The sequence below is a fragment of the Typopeltis vanoorti genome, chromosome 23, assembly GCF_054136105.1.
Source record: "Typopeltis vanoorti isolate ZY-2024b chromosome 23, IOZ_Tvanoo_1.0, whole genome shotgun sequence".
Taxonomy (NCBI): domain Eukaryota; kingdom Metazoa; phylum Arthropoda; class Arachnida; order Uropygi; family Thelyphonidae; genus Typopeltis; species Typopeltis vanoorti.
In genome coordinates, this window is record NC_143571.1 from 19,372,633 (window position 1) to 19,397,791 (window position 25,159).

Consider the following 25,159-nt stretch of genomic DNA (forward strand, 5'->3'; position numbering starts at 1 on the left):
ACGTAGTTTGGCGGACATTTTGTTTCTTTTTTTCATACAACCGACAGTATGGCCCTATTGCCTCTTCTACTCTTCTGCAAATTTTACTGCTTCTCTCTTCATCAGGTTCAGCCTCTAAGCATTGCTGCTTACAAACTTCGATTGTACAAAAAATATTTTCAAATTGTTTCTGTGAAATCTCTTTTGGCTAACTATCAGTGGTTAAATTTTCTTCATATTCTTCGGGAACTTCCCGCTGTGCATCTAAATTTAGCAGGTCGGAATCACTCACTTCTTCAGAATGAGATTTAATTAACTTGGTCGTTATCCAATGATAACGACCAAGTTAATTAAATAATCTTGGACGTTATCATTGAAGGGGAGAAAGAAATGAAGGACGTACGAATCGGTTGCCAACACGCGAAATCATGTGCTTTATAGATAAAATTTTCCAACTGTTATACAAGCAAAATAGTTACACTTTAAAAACTACAATGATCATAAAAGCGAAGTTAATTTTCCGATGTGTAATAATAAACAACTCATCCCAGAAAACGTATTGATTATCTTATTATCGGAATGGATTCTCCTTTTTGTGACATGCGCAGAAGTGTCGAAGGGTCTCGAATCTATGGGCGTACTGTAGCAGACGGCATACATTTTGGCGGTAAAATTTGAAACATAGTAAGTTATACATAGTGTACATGGAAGTATTGTAGTATGCCATTAAAAATAACTTTGCAAAATGTTTTAAATCGGTAACTAAATTATTTCATTCTGGTGAGTGATTTTATAAAAAAGTTAGCCATAAAAATGTATAGATATTAAATTTTTAAAATCTGTAACATTTATTTTTAAGATGTATATAGGGGCACTATTCGAATTTGGGTATCGAAAAAAAATGACGCATTAATCTAAAACGCACTAATCGAGGGATTACTGTATATTGCACACACAACATTCAGTGGCAATCCATTCCAATCGCGCGCACACTATGAGAAAAAAATTTAGCTCTTCCCCCCCCCCCCTTCTTGACGGCATTCATTCTCAACTTCTAGGGATGCCCTCTCGTCCTTTCCTTAACCTCCATAAAAATGAAATATTCCATCTGCGAAAATGAAAAATCCTGTACGACCTCTTTCCGAAGTTTGTAAGTCTTAATCATATCACCTATCTTTCTCCTGATTGCTAATGTCTGCATTCTGCAAATTCTCAATCTGTCTCTATAATCAGCATTTCACAATCCCGACATTATCTTTAACACAATCCTTTACACTCTCTACATTGTATGAATTACCACGGAAACCAGGTCTCCTGCAAACAATAGTCCAAGTGAGGTCTTATCAAAGACTTGCATATTTACAGGGTATATTACATTCGAACACTTGAACTCTTGAAATTAGCAACATTAATCTTGCCATTCAGCTACTAATGAAGAACACATCGCCATGAAAACATTAAAAACCTGAACTTTGAAATTACTATCCGCTATTACCTCTAGATCCCGCACTTCCTCTAATATAGTTCCACAAGTAGAGTATGCAGCCTCCCATCTGTGGCTCCTAAAGTGTAAGGTTTTACTATTAAACTAGAATCCCTAATAATTTTCCCACCTTTCAGGCTTATTCAGGTCTTCCTGAAGAGTCAATGCATCGACTCTTTGGTATTACACCTAATAATTCTCCCTAGCTTCACATGATCATTTGTAAACTACTGAATGCTACGATCGAGCGATAGTATGTTTAGTATAAATCTTGACAACTAATGGTACCGGTACAAACCCCACTTGTAACCTTCCTTCTCCCTGATATTGGTTCCCACGATTTCCCACCTATCTGATATCAGATATCGCTATTTTACCCTCTTTCTACTAGTTAGGGACTTTTCCAGTTACAAGACTTGCGTTAAACAATTGGGTCATTGGCTGTTAGAATCATTTGCACACTCCCTTTAAAAGTAGCCAAAATATAATACAGTTTCACTGGCTGACTGACATCCAGAGTATTTAATATTCTCTGTGATAATAATATTAAAAAATCTAATAAAAACGAATCTTCTAAATTTTTTCATTCTTATAATGATAGTAGACAGAATTCCTTCTTAGCTCTAGGCCGAGTGCACTCTCCTGGCATGTTAGATAAGAGGCAACGTTAATCACTCTAACTTCTATTAATCTGTATGTATTCGTGTTTGTTCTACGGTTGATTTCGTTGAACTACAGGATTAAAAATAGCAAAAGTCAACAAACCCAGGAATCGGCTAAAGGGCGTAGGAAAAGTCTACAATCGAATGTATTGTAATATTTCTTATTTCGACTTATCATAATGTAAGTTACCGTGAGGCTGTGCATGCAAGTCTTTAAAAACTTTCAGAATTAAATTTAAAATTCAATTTTTAAAAAATGTAAAAAAAATTTTAATTAAATTTTTAAAAAAGTTAAAAAATTAATTACATTTTTTAAAATTTAAGAAAATAATTTAAAAATTAAATTTTTAAAAAATTAAAAATTTTCGTTGTTTCTAACAAGAAGCGAAAATTATTTAACAAAAAAAAATTAAAAATTAAGATTCATTCATATTTTATATTTCTTTCGAAAAAAATTCAAATTAATCACAATTAATTCAAATCAAATATTTAAATCATAAAATCAAATATGTGCTCATGTTCTTTATGGTATGCATATATATCGATTAATTTTTAACTATATCGACGATTACATGATTTGATTTTCAAATCAAAATGCGTGTAATCATGTATTATTACTTCGTACCGAAAATTGTATACATTCCGTCTTCAGTACTTGAAAGTAATCAAGCATAATATTACTGTATTATGATTATCGGAAAACAATATATTGCTCGGAGATAACTTGATTTCTCATCGATTATCCCATCAAGCATGGAGAAAGAACTGAAGAAAATCTGATCGGGTTATGCCAAAAAAAAAGGGGGGGGGGGGAGAGGTAAGCATTGTGAAATTGCAGAAGAATATCGCGGGCGGCGGTAAGCCATCGGCATTTCTTTTAATAGACCAGTGGTTTAAATAGTAGTATAATTGCTAAACAGCTCAGATCGACTTGAATCACTCGAATCAATCATGCAGATCTGTTATGCAGAAAATATGACATGCACAGCATCTGAGCAATGATATTGCAAATAAAGATGATATTTACGTAATGCTTAATTTCTACAAGATTTGGATCATTCATTAGTAGGTCTTCAAACGTGGCGGCTACCTCTATGGGTAGAAACCTGTATAACGGATGGGCTTTGGCAATTGAGGTAAGGGTAAGCAGTTGATTTTTTTTTCCCTGCAGATAATGATACAAAACATCGTTGCTTTTTTTTTCAAGACAGAGAAACTATTAATTGACATTCTTAATGTTGTAAGCTCTAAGTAAATAACTGAAATTCTAAGAACAAAAAGATAGATTCTGTCGTTGCAAAGTTTACATCAACAGAGTAAGTAAGTAAGATGATTCAACTTACGTATTCAGAATGCTTTACATATCAATCAATACATTGGATAGTGAGATAGTGGATGTGAATTTTTTTTCACTCTTTTTAAACTGAAAATTAAAAAAGACAGAAGAGCTGGGCAGGCTGGCAGCCTGTCCAACTCTACCAAATATCACACGAGCCAGTCCAAACGCTAATGTTGATAATAATTCTAGCGATATATGGAAAGTAAGTATTACATCTAAAGCTTTTCTCCATCTTACAGAGAAAGCTGTCTCCTGGGGGGGGGGGGGGGGGGATGGACAAAGAATCTCTGGCTAAATGCCAGAGATTCTCCCGTTCATTTCGATTGAATGGTCCTCGCTTCCCTGATTTATAATACTTCTTTTTTATGTTAAGATTTAAATACGTGTAGTGTAAACTGAAAATGTTTGTCATAATCCATGCTAGTGGTGCCTAATTTTTTTTTTTTTTTGGGCTTCATGGATGGGGGAGACACGTATTATTTTCAAAGTGCATACAAGGCAGCTTTGCACAAAAACGTTTTCATAAAGATAACTATGTGTGTGTTTTATTTTGATTTTAAAAAATATTACAAATTTTAAAATTTGTAATATTTACATATAATAGATGTAATTGCAAAATTGAAAGCTCAATTTAGAAATTGAGCTTTGCAATATCATTCGAAGTTGCTGATCACTGCGGTAAGGGACATGATGTGGTGGACTTCGAAAAAGGCATGATTGTGAAATCCAGTTAGAAGGGTAGCAGTACCTGTGAAACTGCCAACATACCAATTGTTATATCGATGTTGTTTCAATATGATTTATACTTAATTTGTTGTTTACTTAAATATATCCTTTCCTTTCTTACCTAAAACCTCATACAATCAAAATCCTACCTGCTGCTCTATTGTTAAATATTTATCTTTGTGATTTATTCTCTTTATTCACTTACTTTAATCTTATTCTTATATCCAGGATTGTTTCCTCTTCGGATACTGGCGAATTTATATTTTGCTGCGCCAGTCAGTATCCTATAGTAGAAAAGATCCTTCCTCAGGGAGACAATACTAGATTCTTAGCTTTCTTACACAATATCTTATTTAACATGTTCATTGCCAATCACGCGATATCGCGCGATGCGAGTTCTCACCAAACGGCCGATCACGCGTTATCGCGTAGACGTCGCTAACTAAATAAAAAAATTTGGCCACCACACGAAATTCCAATTTTCAGCTTGGTAATGAAAGTGTTAAACTGCCGTATAGATTCAGATTATTGCAGTCGTGACCTAAATCTATTATTATATTCACTCTCTAAATCATTCCCTCCAAAATAGGTTCTATTTTTATAAGTGCTAAGTTGGAATCGTAATCAGGCATGACTCAGGTTCAGGTAAATAAGACATGTTTATTGGAATATCTAAAACACAATACAAAATTCATACACTCAATTATGCTCGATACAAAATAAAACTCGAACTAAGAGATTAACACATTCTAAGCTAATTAAATCTTATAAGGCATGCTAAACACAGTAACTGCACATTGGGATATAGATAGCAAATGATATGAAGCTAAGCTAAATTCCTTTCAGTATTATTACTAGTAAGAGAAAACTAACAAGCATTCTAATGTTACTGAGATACTAAATTCTACTATTCTTATCGCATCACCAGAAATTACAAAAGATCTCTTCCAAACAATTCTTCTTACTCTCAAAGGAGGTTAACTTTCTAAATAGAGACTGTCCACAGAGTTCTTTAGAATACAGTTTTAAATTTCACATTCATAAACAATCTTCTCTCTTCTAATGAACTTTCACACAAAATTAGAGTAATTGCACCTTACCGAGCTTTTTCCGCGTCGTTCTGCACCACGTGTATGTCTGGATACTTCTCGTCTATTGGCTGTCCATACGCCAACGTAGGGGTTACGCTATCTTCATTCCTTCTGCCGAAAACGGACTCAATCTTTGCATTTCAGGAACATTTCGATGGGACTTTTTAGCGACGGCTTGATTCTGCTAGAACTGGAAATTTTACCTTCAGCTTTGCATAGAATCCTACTTCATTTTTAAGAACGCTCGCAGTCCGACATCCTACCACAGACCTCACCCCACTCTTACGTGAAACTGCCCGCTAACTTCCGAACCACCAAAACGGTCCTTATATTTTCACCCCTTTGGGTTCATCCTTCGCTTTTACGACGCTATTATACGTGGATTCACAGAATACATGGGAATAATTTTCCGAGTAAGCTATAGCCGCTAGCGTTACGCTGTACACTTGTAGCTTTATGCCTTCCAGGAATTATTACTTAGCAACTTTTTAGATGATTCACAGTAAATTTTACATATCTGAAGTGCGGCTTAAATTAAAATCAGATTATCTCTCTTTTTAGACATACTTAAAATGAAATCTTAATATAATCACCACAGCTTAAATATAAGGTACTTAAAATAAAGAATACAAATTTTACATAAAGTGAAGAAGTTTCACTTTTAATTACAACTGATGTGCAGGTATTTCTCTTTGCCAGCAAGTTATATACTGTATGTTACGTTCTAAATGAATGATTTCTTTCCAAGATTCCTTCATTTAGGATCTAACACAATATTAGAGGGTCTTCGTGGAGTGTTCTACTTAAATTATAAGAGTGAAAGGAAACTTGGAAGATTAACATTCTGCAGGCCAAAGGCGGGCATCTACACTTCATCGATACTCGTCGTGAATGCAGATGTTAACACACGTCTCGGAGTTCACTGTTCGAGGCGCCACAAACTGGGGTTCTTGGCCAAACCAGGAAAAACGGAACTATACCATCACACTGCAACCTCCGAATTTCATAGTTGGGGGTTACGCACTCTGGTAAGAAACATTCACCGAGCATCTGCCACAACCACATCCGTCCATTTGGTACAAGGTGTAGCGTGATTCGTCGCTCCATAACACAGCTCTCCACGCTTCCAGGTTTCCACTATACACGCTCTTTGCACCACTAAAGACGACGCTGCATGTTGGTTCGGGGGCTTGCATTACGGTCCTACCATGGAAATCCATGTTGTGAGCCTCGGTCCTGAATGGTTTTGTACAGGTCCGTGTTCCAGTCGATGCTCGGAACTCCGCATTCATTGTGTTGATGGTCGAATCGCGGATTTTACATAATAATATAATCCTTCGTAGGATTATATGTATAACCTTACTGTCACGTTCGATGAGTGTGTTGATTCGTCCACTGCGGGTAGCACTTGCAGTTGACTCTCTACACTTCCATCTCAGTATGGTATCATTAGAAGATTGTCGACCTGTGATGGCCGATTTGTCAACAATTTGCCAAACAGAAATGCCTGTAACATTTCATTCTATCACAACGCCTCTTTCAAACTCCGTCAGTTTCCCTCTCGCAGCCCTTTCACCTTTGACACAATTGTACTGACTTGGGAGCATCATATTTCTCCAATTTATACCTGCTACAAACACGTGACTCGTTGCATGGCACGATGCACCTTGTCCATGCGGTGTCCGTTGACTTCTTTCCAAACAGTGTATAATTCTTATTAATGGTAATCTATTGATAGTGCAGTGATAGAGGTCAACAGAGTATGAAAGATGGTCAGAAATTGTATAGGGAGTTAGGCTATCTATTTTTCTTTATTTGTTTTGTTATGGAAGTGATTCAAGATTCCTCTGATGTCTTTCTGATTAATATGCAAAAGGCATGTAGTGTGATTTTTTTATAACAGAAATTTTTTATTTCATTTTCCTTAATTTTATTAGAAATGGGTCCATTTAGGATAGTGCATATCGTAAATATCCAATATTTATTAAATTCCATGCAGAGAGAGAGCTGACTTATTACTTCGTACAGTTTGTAAACGTTTACGTACATTTCTTTACGAAAATTGCTGAAAATTAAACCAAAAATTGAAATAATTCAATGAACTTCCACAAGGATCGCATTCAGCCAGAGCCGAAGAATCTCATGTGCATGAATGACCGAAATAAATCAAATAAGTGCACTACGTTTTACGAACCCTCACCAGAAAATGTTTTCTGTTCAATTTCGTTAATAACATAAAGTCATTTTCCTCAACCACATGTCTCTATCTGGAGAGATCGCCAACATAGTTGCAATAATAATTTGAGTTTCTTCTCCACAATTGCCGATGTTGGCCATTTGGTGATTCCTGGACCGCATTAATTAATGTATGGTTAACCAAGATAATTTAAAGTATCTGTCTTCCTAAATGTTTGATAATTTTCTGTTTTGAACGAGAAACATTTTTAGTTGAAATTGCATTTTAGTTAAACTGTATTTAAAGAGCAATTATGAACTTATCAGGACAGAGATTGAAATCTAAATTTTGTCTGCTATGTTTCTTTTCTTTTCTTTTTTTTTTTAATCTCAGTTTAATGCTTTCTAACCGGATAATTATGTATTTGTTATTTTTACTTTGATGAAATAAATAGCGGTTATCATTTTTATGATAAGTAATAAAAATAATTTAGTCTTCTATTAACTTATTGGATTATATACAAAATTTGAGAAAAAGCCCCAAAAATGAGCTTTAAACAAAATAACTTAAGTCTCAGTAACTAAGATTCTTTGTTCCACACAATATCTTATCTACTGAGCAAATATTTAATGGTGTCTATAGCTAACATCACTGGAAAAAAAAAATATTCTCCCGATTGTCTTTTTACTTTTTTTTTCTGCTTTTTGTGTATTTTTGCAGTAGTCAGAATGTATCTCTTGATGCCTTTCTTTGTATGTTGTTTTTTCTCTTTGTGTTCATCAATGTTGCTTGTGTGTCCGTTCAGCTACATGTTGTCCTGACAACCATTTTCTAACAATAACATGAATTCACAGAAAAATAAGAGAAAAAAAAATGCAATTCTTTTTTCACAGAGCTCTTCCGAGGCAATAACGGAGTAGTAATAACTAAATATGTAAGCTTTGTAAAAATGGTGGAGATAGAAAAGCCATACCTACCAATCTATTTTCTTAATCTTCGCTTTGAAATAAATGTGATCCACAACTATCTGAAGGATGCCAAGCATTCTTTCTTTGAAACGCGAGACAACAGTAAGTTAACTAGAGAACATAAAAAGAGGAAGGGAAAAAAATAGACACAAAGTCACAAAAGCATTTGTACAGAACGATTGCTACTGTCACGGAAGGAAAAGAAAATAAGGGGGAAAAACATCCTGCAGACCTTTCTTTTCTAGAAGCATCCTCCCGTTTACTGGAAAGAGAAAAGAAATTCACTTATCTAGAATTTCTAAATGTCAAAACTACGCACAGAAAATACTCGTCTTTCACTCTATCTGAGTCACTCGTTCTCTACAGGTAACTCGTTTTCTTTTAGTAGAACGAAAATATATTTTTTAGACGAAATGGGTTTTGTTTTGTAGGAAACTTTTAAAAGGTTGTATTTGCATTAATTTTTTTTTAATCTCTTACATTATTTTGAGGGAGGAGGCGAATTTAGGCTTCATCTGTTATGAAATCATTTATATACTTAACAGACGCCAGCAGTCATACTAGCATGAATTTCTGTTGAATAATATCCACTTCTAAGCAAATTAATTTTTTGTGAATTTTACTGATTGAAATAGCCCGTTTTTCAAAATTCGCCTTGTGGCCTAAAGATATTGTTAAACAATTTGAAATCCACCTCACCGGTTAAAAACTTTGAAAAAGGCGATATGCATTCTGAAATTACTTTTTTTTTTTTTTTTTTTTATTAATTGCAATGAGTTATTAACTGTGTGTGTGTGCGTGCGTGTGCCGGGCCACTGCTGCAGAGCTGGACGAGATCAATTAAATCGGAGTCGTTTACAAATGAACAGGATAAACAACAAAATACGCAGAAAACAACAATTCGTATCTTTTATTTTGATCGTTGACAATAATTATCGGAAATATTTTGCTTAACTAATGAGCAGAGTTCAAAGCATGTGTACGTTCTTCAGCTTCGCAATCGGAAGAAAAGTATGTGCACTTTAGTTAGAAAACCTTAGTAAAATCCTGGTTCGAATCCAGTGTAGAACATCAGGAACATTTGCTGGCTTCTAAAATTGAAGTTGAGTTCTGTACCGCAGAAATGGGAGAATTTACTTCCAGAATCTTGGATATAATGGATATAACCAACCATTGTTTGAATGAGCCTCAACCATACCGAATGAGTTCCGTAACTCATTCGATATCGACGATGCTCTTTGATTAGAAAGACCTAGACTCGAACCCATCAACGAACCTTTATAGGGCTTTTAAACTGAAAGTCAGTTTAAAAGTTTAAACTCATATTCTAAATTGCTTCTTCGAAGAGAGGGAGAGGGAAACCCTCCCTCACATGAGTTCGATTTTAAACGGAATAACTTTAAACACTCTGATTCGTTCAGATAGTGAGAATGTCGAATTTTTGGCTTTTTATTTTATGAATCCCAAACGAATGGTTTATTTACCGATTTGTCTATGTCCGAAATCAACGTCCTAGTTTCTCACAACAAATACAATATGTATATGTAATAACAAATAATATGTATATGAGATAGTATACGCCGGATCAAAGTATGGATAGTGTGGAAGATTCGATAACACCCTAAGTCGTAAATCTAAGGTGTTTGTATAGTTTTATTCCTGAGAAAAACTTTGGAAACCTTTATCTCAAATAGTTTCAAGTCATACTTTTTTCCAGCCAATGCTCAATGATCGGTCCTGAATATCAGAAACAGTATGAGCGTCATTCTTAGCGAGGTGTCTGTATGGCCTCGTGCCTACGTTTTGGGTTCATTACTGGTAGATTTCCACACGCCCATAAAGCGTTATAAGTTTAATTCTAGTCACAGACTAGCGCAACTTCCTTTTTCATCTGATTTCGAGTTAGTCAGTAGCGGATTATGTTTCTCCGATGACATTCGACCAGAAATGCACTACGGAGGTATAAAAGTCTTACAGTGGCTGCACTGCATAGTTCAGAAAGCCTGGACAGAGGGACGAATTCCCGATGATTGGAGTAAAGCTCTCATAGTACCCATATATAAAAAGGGAAATAAAACTTGTGAGAATTGCAGAGGTATTTCCCTACTGAGTGTTCCTGGCAAGATCTATGCAAGTATACTTGAGAAACGGTTGAGAAGGATTGTGGAAGAGAAGCTTGGTGAAGAACAAGCTGGATTCAGGCCAAATAGAGGCTGTCAGGATCAGATCCTCACTTTACGACAGACAGTTGAAAAATCATGGGAATATAACAAAGATCTGTATTTAAGTTTTGTAATAAAGAAAAACGCTGCAAATGTTTTCTGACTCACTCTCATTTTTGATTTCAAAAGTAATCGTAAAACGTCTTACGATGCACGAAACTTGTCGGGTTTTTTGTTTATTTTTAATAAACTCTTTATATTACAATGTGGTCTCAATACCGAAAACTACCTACAGAAACCTACATCTACAATTTTTGTGATTGTTATCTGTAACTTTCGTTCCATTCCATTCTTTCAAATGCCAATATTTATGTCCTATACATTCATTTTGAGTTTACTGATATTTTATGATTATTATAAAGGATAGGGATAGAATATCGGTTGTTTGAGAGAAATTATAATCACAATTTTAATGTAAAGAGATTTGAAATCCACTAATTTACAAACGCGACTTTTTAATGTTTTGACATCCGTTAAGATAGCATATTGAACTGAATATTTATTGCCTTATGGCAATACAGTTTATACTGTGGGAATAATGCTTATCTGTACTTCAGATTTGGGTGGCAATTGACTGCTATTAGTAAGGACAATTGATAAATACTAATAGGTTTCATAACATTTATTGTGTGATTAATATACTTTACTTCAGATTTTTGTTAATAATATTTATTGCAAAATATTGTGTTGAAAAAAAGCATTGAAACTTCGGGACATTATACAGTAACGGTTTGGGGAGTTTATAATTATTATAAACATTTTTAAAACATTCCACCTATATAAATGTTGAACACTTAGCTAAAGTTTTTCAAAAACTAATCACTCTGCCAATTGCAACAGTGTCATTGCTAGATGACAATATCATTACATTTCGACATTCCAGTGAGCTAGATATCATATATTCTAAGCTATGCTGATTTTAGAATTAATTATTAATTACTAGTGTCCGGCGCCTTTGTGCAAAACTTTAGTTGGCGCCCCTATACCCCTCCCCCCAATAAAAAAAAACACTTTATAGAAACTTTATTTTTAATATTTGATGCCAATAAAGTGAGTATTTCATTTTGAATTTTATCTCCTAAATAAGAGGGCATATTTTTAGTCAGGATCATTAGCTACACGTCGCGTATGTTCCGATATAAAAGGATCAAACTTTTCTAACATCTCAATGTATTTTTAAAAAATTGCCATTGTTGCGATCGTAAATTTTATTACTTTTATCACGAAGAGCTAAATTTTGTTTGCCTAAAAACTGTACTACAAAAATTATTCTTTTTATAACTTCATACCAACGTTTCCTTTCATTATCTAAAACTGTTTGTTGCAAATGATCAATACAAGTTTTATTTTTTAAGGATGTAATTAATTTTGCCCATTTTTTGTAATTGTTCAAATGATTTCAATTTTTCTCATGACGATTCATATACATTGCAAGATGTTGCCTATATTCTTCTGATAACAGCAGAATATAGAATAAAGTTAAAAACTTCAGCAGATTTTCTTATACATGTTTAGAGCAAATGCGAGTTTGAACAAGATTAAACAAATTCAAACGCGCGTCATCCTGTAAACAGTAAACTCACGCAAGTTCAAGATTTTACTTGTTTACGCTAAACTACTTGTTAGAACTAGGATCAGAATAAAATAAGAACTTAAGGAATAATAACAAATAAGTGATTATAAATATTTGTTTAAGACAAATCTATAACATATAATTTAAATTTAAACAAAAATGTAATTTATTTTGATATAATTAATGAATAATGTTTTTTTTTAAGTATTTCCTCCTCGCCTGAAATCTTTTGGCGCCTTTACTATTCTGCTGCCTATGTGCGTCGCACACATTGCACATATTGCCGGCGCGCTCCTGCTATATGCTACCATACTAAGGAGATGATTATGAGCATGGTCGTTTCCCATTGCCTTCCTTGCTGTAGTGTATAGTTTATGACTGTAGCCCTGTGTGTTCATGGGACCTATTTGCCTGCTGGGATGAAAAACCCGAGTTACCAGGAGAAAAACCCTCTACCATCGTATGAAACCGGTTAACTCACTTTTAGTCGAAAGAGACCAGATAAAGGTTCCTCACGTCACTGACGGGAATCGAATCTCCAGCATATAAAGTAGATATTTGGGTAACTCCTTGGATTCATGCCATTTGCAACCTCTAGATCAGTGGTGGCCTACCTTTTATGCTCCATGCACCAGTTTTTTCACATAAGAGTTCAGATATGTCATACAACTCTTGTATCCTTAAAAACTCCCAGTAAAAATATGTTAATACAGGCTTAGTAGTAGTAGTAGGGGTGGTGGTTTGATCAAGATAAGATAAGGAATCGTGACATCATTGGTTGATAAGAAGATGACGTCATTGTGGGCGTGACGTCATGAGATTGTAATGTTTGGAATTTCCCTAGGGACATATGTGTCAGTGACGTGAGTTCTTGTGTTTTGGTTCACGTATGGAATTATGGGTGATGGTAGAGATAAGGATTCGTGTTGTGATTGGTGGTACACTTCTGACAAGATCAAGCTAAGATAAGGAATCGTGACGTGGTGTGTGTTGTTATGAGATGTAGATAAGTGACGTCATTTGTTAGTTGTAAATAAGTGACGTTACTGTTTTGAATGGAAAGGATATTAGTGGATAAGGAGAGTTGTGTCGTAATTGGTGGGACATTTCTGACAAGATTAAGATAAGGAATCATGACGTGAATGTTTGTTGTTATCAGATGTAGATAAGTGACGTCATTTGTTAGTTGTAAATAAGTGACGTTGTTTTGAATGGAAAAGGGAGATATATTAGTGGATAAGGAATCGTGTCGTGATTGGTGGGACACTTCTGACCAGATCAAGATAAAATAAGGAATCTTGACGTGAATGTTTGTTGTTATAGAGTTTGGAATGTTTGGGAATTTCGCTGGGACCCTCGTCTGTCAGGGACATCACATGGTGTTTTTGGTTCGCTTAAGCATTGCGGGTGTATTTTGGAGATAAGAATCGTGACGTTATGTGTTTGGAAATTTCTGGGGAACATATGTCTCTCTGTGATATCACATGGTGTTTTGGTTTGGCTATGGAATTGTGGGCGATGTTTTTGAGATAAGATATCTTGGAATTTTCCCAGGGTGACACACATCCATCATTGTCATCATGTTTTGTGTTTGGTTGTCTACAGATGGCTGTACTAATTTTCCAATACATTTTGGGGTATTTCTTTCCTGTTAGAGGGTTGGAATTCTTAGAGTAGAGTAGAGTCCTGATGGCGGCCGTGTTTAGGGTTTTCTAAATAATTTAAATATATGCTAATGTCACTCAAACATACAGTTTTTTTTTTCTATAGATGGCTGTACTAATTTTCCAATACATTTTGAGGTATTTCTTTCCTGTTAAAGGGTGGGAATTCTTAGAGAGAGTCGTGATGGCGGCAGTATTTCGAGCTTTTCTGAATAATTTAATTATATACTGGTGTCCCTTAAACACACACTTTTTTTCCATAGCTCATCCGTATTTTCTTCTATTTTCATATTCTAATTCAAGTTCATATTTTATTCATAATTCATCAGAATATTTTGATTTGTCTAAATTAAGATCTTAAAGTTCGATAAATAAACAAATCTTGTGTGAATTCACGGTGATTTCAAAAGTGCTCTTACTTAAACATAGATAACACATAAACAACATGTTTGTTCTTTTAAATTTGCACGGCGACAGTATTTTGAGCTTTTCTGAATAATTTAATTATATGCTGGTTACTACGGCATTTTAAAATAAATAAATTAAAATAAACGGACAGTTAAATGGATTACAAAACCTTTTGTATGTATTCTAGAAATTCTAATGATAATTTAAATTACTTACAGTTTTCCAGAATGGCTCTTCTAAATACGAATATTCCAAAATAGTTGAATTTTATATCCACACCACAACACAAACACAAAAACCACAAAGAACGAAATTTCTGTAAATACTGTAACCTGAAATAGTTGAGCACTTCTTCCTTTAGATTTCAGCCTGTGAGATCATGCTATGTTTATTTCCCACGTTTGTGAACGTTGTGTGTTTTTCATGAGTAATACCGGCAGTGAGCGGTTACTTCAAATAGTGGAATACTTCAAAGATGAGTGAGTCATATCCGCTAATTCGATCCTCTTTCAGATTATGTGAACATTACTTAGACATTTTTGTAAACCATTAATCATATCCCTTTCAGAGATGTATTATGACGGTTTCTGATGTGACTATATGTTTTTAGCATTCACATGATTCATTCATTGTGACACACATATCCTAACTCATCCTATTTCTGTAACCGAAATTTATTTATTTTTTCTTTAGCATTAGTAATTTTAAGTAACGGATAGGATATGCGACAAACAAGGTTTTGAACTCGCCGCCACAACAAATAAATAGTTATTTCTTATTATTTCAAATGAATATTAGCTCTGTAATATATACTTTGTTAATTTCTATATTACCTTTTATTTGATAATATTATTAACAAATTGTATTTACTGAATCTAACTTACAGAAATTAAATAAAGAGAACAAGACAGGTATCTACATATATAATAAATAAAATGTCACTTTTCAGATGAAATATTCTCCACTAAAATTCTGCCTATTAATTTAATACCATTTCCTTTTGCTTCCAAGAGTTGACAGAGTTTCATTGAGTGGATTTCAAAAAAAAAAAAAATAGTCTCTGGTTACTTTGTGGCATGAAATTTTACAAGGAGAAAAAAAAATGTTATGGTCTTACTTAAATTGTATAACACATCAACGACACCCAATTTGTTCATTTAAATTTACACATTTTATTTGAATGAAATATTATTTACAAATTGTATTTACTGAATCTAACATACAGAAATAAATAAAGTGAAAAATACAATCTATTTTTTGTTTGTTCCTTAATCTTCTTATTGTTAAATGTGCACTGTTGTTCAAAGCTTCTTCCCATGCTTGTGGAATTGCCATCATGTGGTTTTTGACAATGTGACTCTCATCTGGTGATCGTTGGGAATTTATTACTGTAGTAAAATTAAGGGTTGCATATTTCTTTTTTTTTTGAAACCAATACATATACTTCTGAGAATTATTAAAAGCACAGAATCTTTCATTATGTTTCCAAAAGCATTTAAAAGTACACGTTATGTTTTCACGTTTTGGGCATCCAATTTCATTTAAATCAGTGGTCATGATTTAAATGAAATAAGATCATGTCTTTTATTATGTGAGATGTTTTCACAAACAATGCACAATGGTTTTCCCGACCGATTCGCTATAAATAAGAACTCATTTTCATACTGTTCATTGAATTTTTCTTTTGCTGTTTTTCTTTTGCAATGATAGGTAACAGAATGTAAAACGAGGCCTTAATTTTCGAAATAGTAGAAAACTGCAAATGTTCACAAAAGATGAACAAAGCACAACTCCATAGTGCACGAATATCACTTGTAAACTAAATGACAAAACCTGCGACGCACCGCAGCTGCTAATGCTTGGCACCTCAGGATCAAACAAGTGAATGTGCAAAAGATGTGCGCGAAACAATAAAATTCGCTAAAAATAATTACTGTTTTAAATTTTTTTCTTCAAATTAGTTTTTGGTTAATATTTTTTGCATAAATAGATTACTTTTTTATTATTATCATTGGGGTCCAATGCGCCACTTCTTCTAATCATCCAATGCGCCATAGGTTGGCTATTCCTGCACTTGATGGACTTAAATCCCGTGGTGGTAGGCAGGCAAACTGCTACTACTATAGAGAAGAAGAATGATCATCTTTATGCAATGAGAAAAGAAAACAATTTCACCTGAATTTGGTTGTATATAAATATAAGAGAAAGAAAATAATTTATGAAAATTCTTTGCAGAAAACATAATAATAAAATAAAATAACATGAGCATCTCCATGTTTCACATTCAGGTGAGTTAGCCGATGTTATAGGTGGAAAGGGGGGGGAAGAAGTTCCTTCATCATGCAGACCTGCTGGAGAATACACGCTTTTAATAGCATAATATACTGCATATACTGGCGTCATAGCCTTGGTCGCTTCTCCCATCATTCCAACCAAACCAATTCGTCCAAAAATCGATCAAAGTAGGTAATAATCGATTTAGGTTATCAGTCTTTGGAGATAATCCTAACTAGTACTACTGCTGCATCGAAGCGCATGAGATCTACATTCGATTTTGCTGTGTGGCGAAAGAAGACAATCAGGAGGGGAGGGGATACAAAGAATGCTCGAATTGTTTTCCTTTCTCATCAAAACTCATATGACAAATTTCGCTCTCGCATAAGTTACTTGATAAGATGGAGATAGATATTATTATTATTATTATTATTATTATCATCATCATCATCATCAGACCTTCAGAGGAGTCAAGAGACTCTGTAAGAGTATCTGGAGGGTACCGCTCTCATACGTACAGCTCAGACATGCGTGAATACATTATCAAGTAGCTGTTGAACTCTTGTATACTACTGATACGATTTATATTGATATTATCGCAGTGAGTGATACTTTAATTCATTGGGATGAATAGATACTTTATCACGTAAAATATTTAGCGTGATTACTAATTATATTAAATTAATAAAAACACAATTATATTAAACAATATAATTGTTTTTAGTTTGAGCCTACGGAAATTCACAAAAAATCGATATTTGATTTTTATATGATAAACTTTTATATGAGTGCTGGCAAAGTCCCAAGAAGCATAAATCCCTGGGATATATAGGATAAAAAGTCCCTGGTTAGAGCTAGGACGTTTTAACCATTAAATACAGATCCAGAAGCACAGCTACATATTATTATTATTATTATTATCATCATCATCAGACCTTCAGAGGAGTCAGGAGGGGTACCGCTCTCACACGTACAGCTCATCACACCTTGACTTAAATGCATTCACTGTCCCTGCACCCATCATACTTTCAGGCAATGCATTCCAATTACCCACCATTCTCCATGCAAAAAAATATACTCCTCAACTCCCTTGTTCACACCCTTCTTATACATCTTCCAGGGAAGACTGGAATCTTTTATCTGTCTCCACCCCTCTAAGATATATTCACCAACCATATATGTTGCATCCCAATTTTTAAAACCTTACACTTTACTATATAAATAAACTGACATCCCCTCACATTCTCCCATTCAGACAATCTTCAAGTCTTCTTCCAAGACTATAACATCTGCTTTATTTCTCATAGCTTTCCCCAACTTTGTATCATCTGAAAACAACTCTAAGCGGTCCCTATTAATATCATTTACATACAAAATAAACAACAATGGAACCAAAACAGAGCCCTGGACACACCACCACTAGTGACTTTCCTCTTTTGTGTATGGGGCATATCACACCCCATACACAACCTGCTGATACCTATCAGACAGCCAATCTCTAATGCAATGCACTAATCAAAAGTTAGCTACCATCCACTCCATTTGTTCCAATTTAACTACTAGCTTGCCATGTGGCAATCTATCAAATGCCTTTGCAAACTCAAAATGTACTACTGTATATGCATCCCCCTTGTCAATTGTATTCCTCACCTTTTTATAATAAGAAAGCAGATTGCTAAAACAATCTTTCTTTAGCAAATCCATGCTGTCCATTGCAGAGAATTCTGCTGTTTGCCAACCCCGTTCTGAATCCTTGTCCTCACTCGCTTCTCCAACACCTTCACCACAGCTCAAGACAAGCAGATTGGACTATAATTCGAAACCTTAGTCATCACCTTTATGAAGCAGAACAATTTTGCTATCCTTTTACTCCTTTGGAACTTGGACCAATCTAAGACTAGTGTATTATATTCACGATTTTAGTTATCCTCTTCTCGCAACAAGCTTTCATCATATTTCTCCCCATCCCCTGAGTTTTAGTGAACCCTTTTCAAAGATTTTAAAACATCTTTGTGGTTCTCTAAGCTCTACACAGCAATGCAATATTTAACAGTATAGTGGATAGATCATTGCCAAAACAGTGTAGCAAAAAACTTCCAACTGGTAAAGGAAAATATAAAAATAAATAAATAAATCTGCTAACGCCTTTTATTTTTCAAATGGAAGTAGCAAATTGTATGAGGCCATCCCACTACACACGACTACTAACTTTTTAAGACTAGTGAGGAGCCAGTCTTCATCATGGCAGCTGGACCAAGGCTATTACTGATTTTCAGAAGGAAAGAGGATACGGAAGGCAGTTTCCACCATCTTGTTCCTGATAACCTTAACACTATATTATTGTCTGAAACAGTGTGAGTTCTGCTGTCATTTTTCTTGAGTTGCAGGGTTTCACTCCAATTTTTGAGGAAGAAAACCTATTTGCCAGTGTCAAAGATTGACTAACTCAAGAACTACCAGAAACAAAAGGCCTAGAAAAGTTTCTGTTGTGCCAGACGAACAGAATTTATAACAGTCTCTCTTCGAGACTGTTATAAATTCTGTTCTATAACAGTCGCTCTTCTAGTGCTATTGAAGCAAATGCTATTTCCAAAGGCACTGAAAGTAATAAATGATTATTATTATGTGACACCTCCAAGGATGCATTGTGAAGGGGTATCCCACTACATATATGGATAGTACTATCTACTATCCATATATAGCGCTATCCACCATAGTATTTTGTCCGTAATTGCGTGTGTTCACTGGCAGATTTGCTTATATATAAAATGAAAACCCCAATTTTCCAGGAAGAAAACTGCTGCTACCTCTGTATTAGACTGGCTAACTCGTTATCAGTTAAAGAGCATAAAAAATTCTCGTCAGACAAGAAGCGAACTGAGGTCTTATCCAGTGAAAACAGCAGGTTCAGTATCTCATCATTCTTCCAGTTGGACGTTCTTTCAAAAATACAATAAAAGAGCATTGATTAAATTTCAATTTTGTTACTGTTCTTCAAGTGAAAAGAGGATACATGATTATTTTCAGTACGTACTTTATTTATTCCGAAGGTAAGCAAATAACTTGTAACATTATTTTCTTTCTCTTTTAATTCTATATTGTGTGGTGTTGAATTTAAAAGTATCATTTCAATTTCCAGCATGATCCTGAAGAAGACAAAATCTGCACTCCTGGCGGGGATAACGGAAACTACATTATGTTTGCTAGAGCAACATCCGGTGACAAAAAGAATAACAACAGATTTTCGCCTTGTAGTTTGAGAAGTATCAACGCTGTTTTGAATACCAAAGCTAGGAGTCTGAAAGGATGTTTTACAGGTAATGTGTTCAGATACTCTGCTTGCAGATTTATGCAAAATTCTGCATTTTCTATTTATGAAAATATCATTTCATATGGATTTTCCAAATATATATACAGAATATTCCATAACTCGTTTATTTATTAATTATTTTTATTTTATTATTATTTTTTCCTTTTTGTGATAATGATACACAGAACCTAGACATTTTTTATTAGTTATGAAAAACCACATCGTAAACACCTCCCATTTTCGGCTTCGCAAAGACAGGCCCTTTCTACGGCATGATCCATGACAGCTGTTAATGTTTCTGGCTGCAGTGCTCTAATTTCTGCACGAATTTCCTTCAGCTATTGGATTGTCTGAGGCTTGCTCACATCATCTCTTTCGGGTAACTCCACAGGAAAAAATCGTGAGTCGTCGGATCTGGAGAACGTGATGGCCAATTGCAGATGTTCGCGAAATTATTCGTTCCCAGTGGCGTAGCTAGAGCTTTTGCCGCCCAGGGCGGTCCCTGAATTTGCTGCCCCTCTCAATACACACCAAAAATACTAAGAAAAATCAAAACGACGTAGGGAAAGAAATTAAAACACTATGTTTATTTTAGTTGTAAGTATAGTTGTTCAAAACTAATTATTAATTAAGTAATAAAATTACTAAGTTAACATAAATAGAATAATCATCGAAAAATAAATTTATCTCACGTGAAAAGTGCCGCCCGGGGAGGACCACCCCTAGCTACGCCACTGTTCGTTCCCCAAAAATATTTTTAAAATTTTCAGAAATATTATTTGTTGTTCGGTTACGAACTTTTCCATGATTAATTTCCCAAATGTTCCTTAGAATACATGAAAAAATAAATAAAATAAACCGAAAAAAAAATTAACAATCATAAAAAGCTATTTGCATTTTAAACCCATTCGTGACTTACTGGCCACCCTGTGTATGTGTATGTATATATATATATCAGGGTGGAGAAGTATGCCCTCCCATGATGAATCCTTGGAAGCAAAGCCGATGCTAGGGTCTATGCTACCTGCATGCAATGTCTATCCGGGCGTGTGTGGTTCTTTTACGATAATAAAAATTTTAATTATTTGAAATTTCTTAAATAAATTTTGACAGAACAATCACACGTTGGTTCGCTAAATGTAACAAACGGGGTGTTGACTAGGCAGGATAATCGTTAAAAAGTCGAATATTCAAAAAATTCTCAAAAGTTAAAGCAAATTTTGATAAAGCCACTTTAATTTAATCAGTGAATATAATGATACAGGGATTATAGCCTTCTCACCGACCTGAATTGCTAACAAAATTAAAATGAAGTTTAATTAAAGTTAAAATTTATTTGAACTAAAGTCTAAAAAATTCTTGCATTTTAAAGTTACTAAATTCTTAGTAACTTGTAAAATTTTCTAATAATTTTTATAAGTGGAACTATCTTTTAGGAAAATAAAAGAAACTCAAGATAGATGAGAAAATAAGAAAATAATTCAAAATAAGAAAATATTAAAACAACAAATTAAAACAACAAGAAAATAATTCAGAAATAATTAGAACATTTAATATAAGTATTAAAAAAACACCTTTACAGAATAACAGAAAATAAATTAAATTACATAAATATACTTGAAATTTTTTAAATTAAAATTTTAGGATTTTTGATTTCATATTCATAAAATTAGAAATAATGGTCTTAACGTCTAATTTTGCACGTATATCATTTTCAATATCTATTAACGCCAAACTAACAAGCTTTTTTGTGACATAGTTGTTCTTAAGTAGGTTTTAAATTAAAACCTACTTTTAATCAATTTCAAATTAGAAAAGGAACGTTCACTCGCTATACTAACAGTTAAGGTTAATAGTATTCTTAAAGCAATTGAAAGGTTAGGGAAAGATAAATTATTGGACACAGTAAAATTAAGAATATCGAAAGGGTTTTGAATATTTAAATTATCCTTCTGAAAAATATCCCGGAAAGCACATAACTTGTCATATAGTTCTATTGCATTTACGTCTTTATTGTCGCCGTCTTTCGAGAGAATCTCTAAATCGTCGCAATTTTTTCGTAAATCTTCGTTATTAATTTGTAGTAATCTATACAAGAACTTGAAATTATCATAATACACAAGAAATTGAAATTATCATAATACACAAGAAATTGAAATTATCAAAATTTTAATATTGATCATTCTAAGAATTTTTTTGTTTTCATGATAAAAATTTTGTTTCTTAAAAATGAACTTATGAACGGTGCCCCTTCGTAGCGACGCCCGCATGCCTGCTTCTGCCAGCCCTGCTTGGAAGTGTCACGTAATAATAATATACACATAGCATCAGTGGCGCACTCAGGATTTAATCTTGGAGGGGGCCGAGCGCTTAGGATTTAACCTTTGGGGGAAGGGGGGGGAACAGTTGAATAGACGATTTGCAAATACACACTACGCATCGCATACGACCTATGACTGAGAATCTGCAGTGATCGCTAATTCATAAGTAGTATAGAAATAGAAGACACGACACAACAATTAAAAAAAAATGAATTTTAATTAGGAAAAGATTTTTGGAAAATTTTCTAGTGTTTTTTCCTTTTTCTTTGGGGGGTTCCCGGTCCCCTTTCCCCCCCCCTCTGGGTGCGCCACTGCATAGCATATAAATAACATATAACAAAAATTAATGAAATTAATATTACTTCTGAAGATTATTAAATAAACACATGGGGTCATACTTTAGTAGTTGTGTGGAAATTTGGCATTTTCAGGTCGGAGAAGAGTACATCTAGAATTACACTATGTTGACCTACCATATGCAAATATTCAGGAAGTGGCTGCATAAGTCTGATAATAAACGGTGGGATGTGCTGCATGTTTCATTCATGAAATAAGAAATCAGGGGTCTTTCTGTCTATGGCATTGCTGTCTGTCTCAGTATAACAAAATCCACTATTGCTTATGCCATTCGTAGACGGAAAGTCATATTGGTGCACACAGCGGCATACTCGGGATTTAATCTTGGGGAGGGGGGGGGGAGTTGAGTAGACGATTTGAGAATACACACCACGCATTGCATACGACCTATGACTGAGCATCTGCAGTGATCGCCTATACATGATACCCGTGATCTCTGGCCCGGCTCGGACAAACAAAATATCGCCCGAGCACTACTTCTTTCACCTTGCGTTCACAAGGCCATGATTCCCGAGAGCCAGAGGGTATTCCCGCTTTATGTGACCGCTAATTCGTAAGTAATACAGAAATGGAAGACACGACACAACATAAATAAAAAAAAAAGAATTTTAATTAGGAAAAGATTTTCGGAAATTTTTCTATTCTTTTTTTCCTTTTTCTTTTTGGAGGAGCCCAGGCCCCTTGGCCCCCTCCCTGGATGCGCCAATGGGTGCACAGCAGGAAAATGCCCTATGAGACTACCGTCACTCATTGACCGAGATCGACGAGCTCTGTCTCGGAATGTTCGAGCATCCCAAACATCGTCAGTGGCGAACCTCACAGTCAATCTACATTTCCTTAGAACTGTCTGCAGGGAGTTGCATACTTTAGGTTATCATTGCAGAGCTGCTGCGAATAAGCTACACATCACCCCTCTCAATGTCAAACGATGTTTGGACTAGTGTCTTTCATACCATTCCTGGACTGTAGATGATTGGGAAAGGGTTCTGTGGAGCAATGAATCATGCTTCCAAATGTTTCACTCTGATGTTCATGTTTGGATCTGGATATTACCAGGGGTATGGTTCTGTCAGGAAAAGCATCATTCCATGCCTGTCGAGTTTGGTGGAGGCTCCATTTGGTGGATGAGCACAAAAATTCATGCCGTCTGATGGCTACCTGGACAACTTATGCTTTCGACGCTGTGGAAGTACTTCGTAGTGTATACTGTTGTGCTGAAAACCATGCAAGGCTCCACGCCATACTGCACTGCGTGTGCGATACTGGTTTTCACAAAACAACATCGAAGTGTGACTGGCCAGCCCAGAGTTCAAACTTCAACCCAATTGAACATCTTTGGGTTGAAGTAGAATGCCGAGTTCGAACAATGATATTTATATATAATGTGTGTGTGTGTGTGTGTAACGTTTTTGTAGATAACCTTTTCGGTTGCATTCTTGTTCGGTGATTGAATTTGGTGGTTTGCGTTTATCATGTCTTGAAGATCATGCAGTTTTTGAATCAGTGATCTTACCAAATCACTTCTGAGTCCTGTAGCAGTGCCGGCAAGACTACAACTGTAAGGTAAGCGTTTTTTTTCTTCTTTTTTCCCCCTTCACATTGACAGATATGGAACAGCAGCCAAATAAGACAATGTTTGAAGAAGTATACCGGGAATTCATCAGACTGGGAGAGCTGCTCAACAAAAATTGGCCAGGAAAAGTGAAACTTTATACGTTTCCCCTAAGTGTCACAGATGTTGACGTGGAGACTATGGAAGATCAGTCAGAATCGGCAAATCCCACTTTTTCTAATTTTCAAGAAGTCCGCTTCCGCAAAAAAGTGGAGAACAACATATGAACCTCTCAAAGACAACATAATGGAACAACACGATCAAGTTTCGGACTCCACTGCTTCTCCCAGAGAAAAGGTGCCTCCGATTATATTATGAGAGAAGCAGATGGGCAGCTTTAAGATCAACAATGTCCAACCTACACATTAGCTATGTAAAGGCCAAAAATGTGGACGAAGGAATAAAGATATATCATACAATGGTGATAGACTATAGGCAACTAACAAAAGAAATGGACAATATAGGTATACAGTACCATACCTTTTCGCTCAGCTCGGAGAAAAATCTAAGTGGTCCTCCATGGCGTCTGTGAAGACATTGATATAGAAGATATAGTTGCTGATCTTAACTTGCAGGATCTACCTCCTGTTAAGGTCAGCAGAATGTACAGATCCAACAAATCTCCCATGCCGTTAGTCCTCAGAGAGAACCAAAACACATATAAAAATATCTACAACTTGAAAACAATCTGTGGGCTCATTGTCACACCAGAGCTACTCCGAAAAAAAGGGCATCTTCCAGAGGTGTCAAAAGTTTGGTCACGTCCAGAAATTATGTAAAGTTGAATTTAAATACTTGAAATGTGGGGCAAGCCACCCAACTAATATCTGCACAAAGCCAAAAACAAATCCGGCTAAATGTGCAAACTGCGATGGCCCCACCCGGCCAACTACAAGGGATGCATTCAGCAACCAAAAAATAGATGGATGGAAACAGCCAAACAGTCCTCTTCCTCTAGTACAAGAACACCAGAGGCCCTGCACCACAGCCGGAG

General features: G+C 35.1%; 1 protein-coding gene across 1 annotated transcript in view; it reads left to right on the forward strand.

Moving 5' to 3' along the window:
- The window catches only part of LOC150093665 (disintegrin and metalloproteinase domain-containing protein 10-like), a 332,641-nt gene that overhangs the window by 207,519 nt on the left and 99,963 nt on the right, over positions 1 to 25,159 (forward strand). The window contains exon 8 of the mRNA XM_090413243.1: positions 19,705 to 19,882. Coding sequence (XP_090269369.1) covers positions 19,705 to 19,882 — 178 coding nt within the window. The remainder of the gene's footprint in view (positions 1 to 19,704; positions 19,883 to 25,159) is intronic.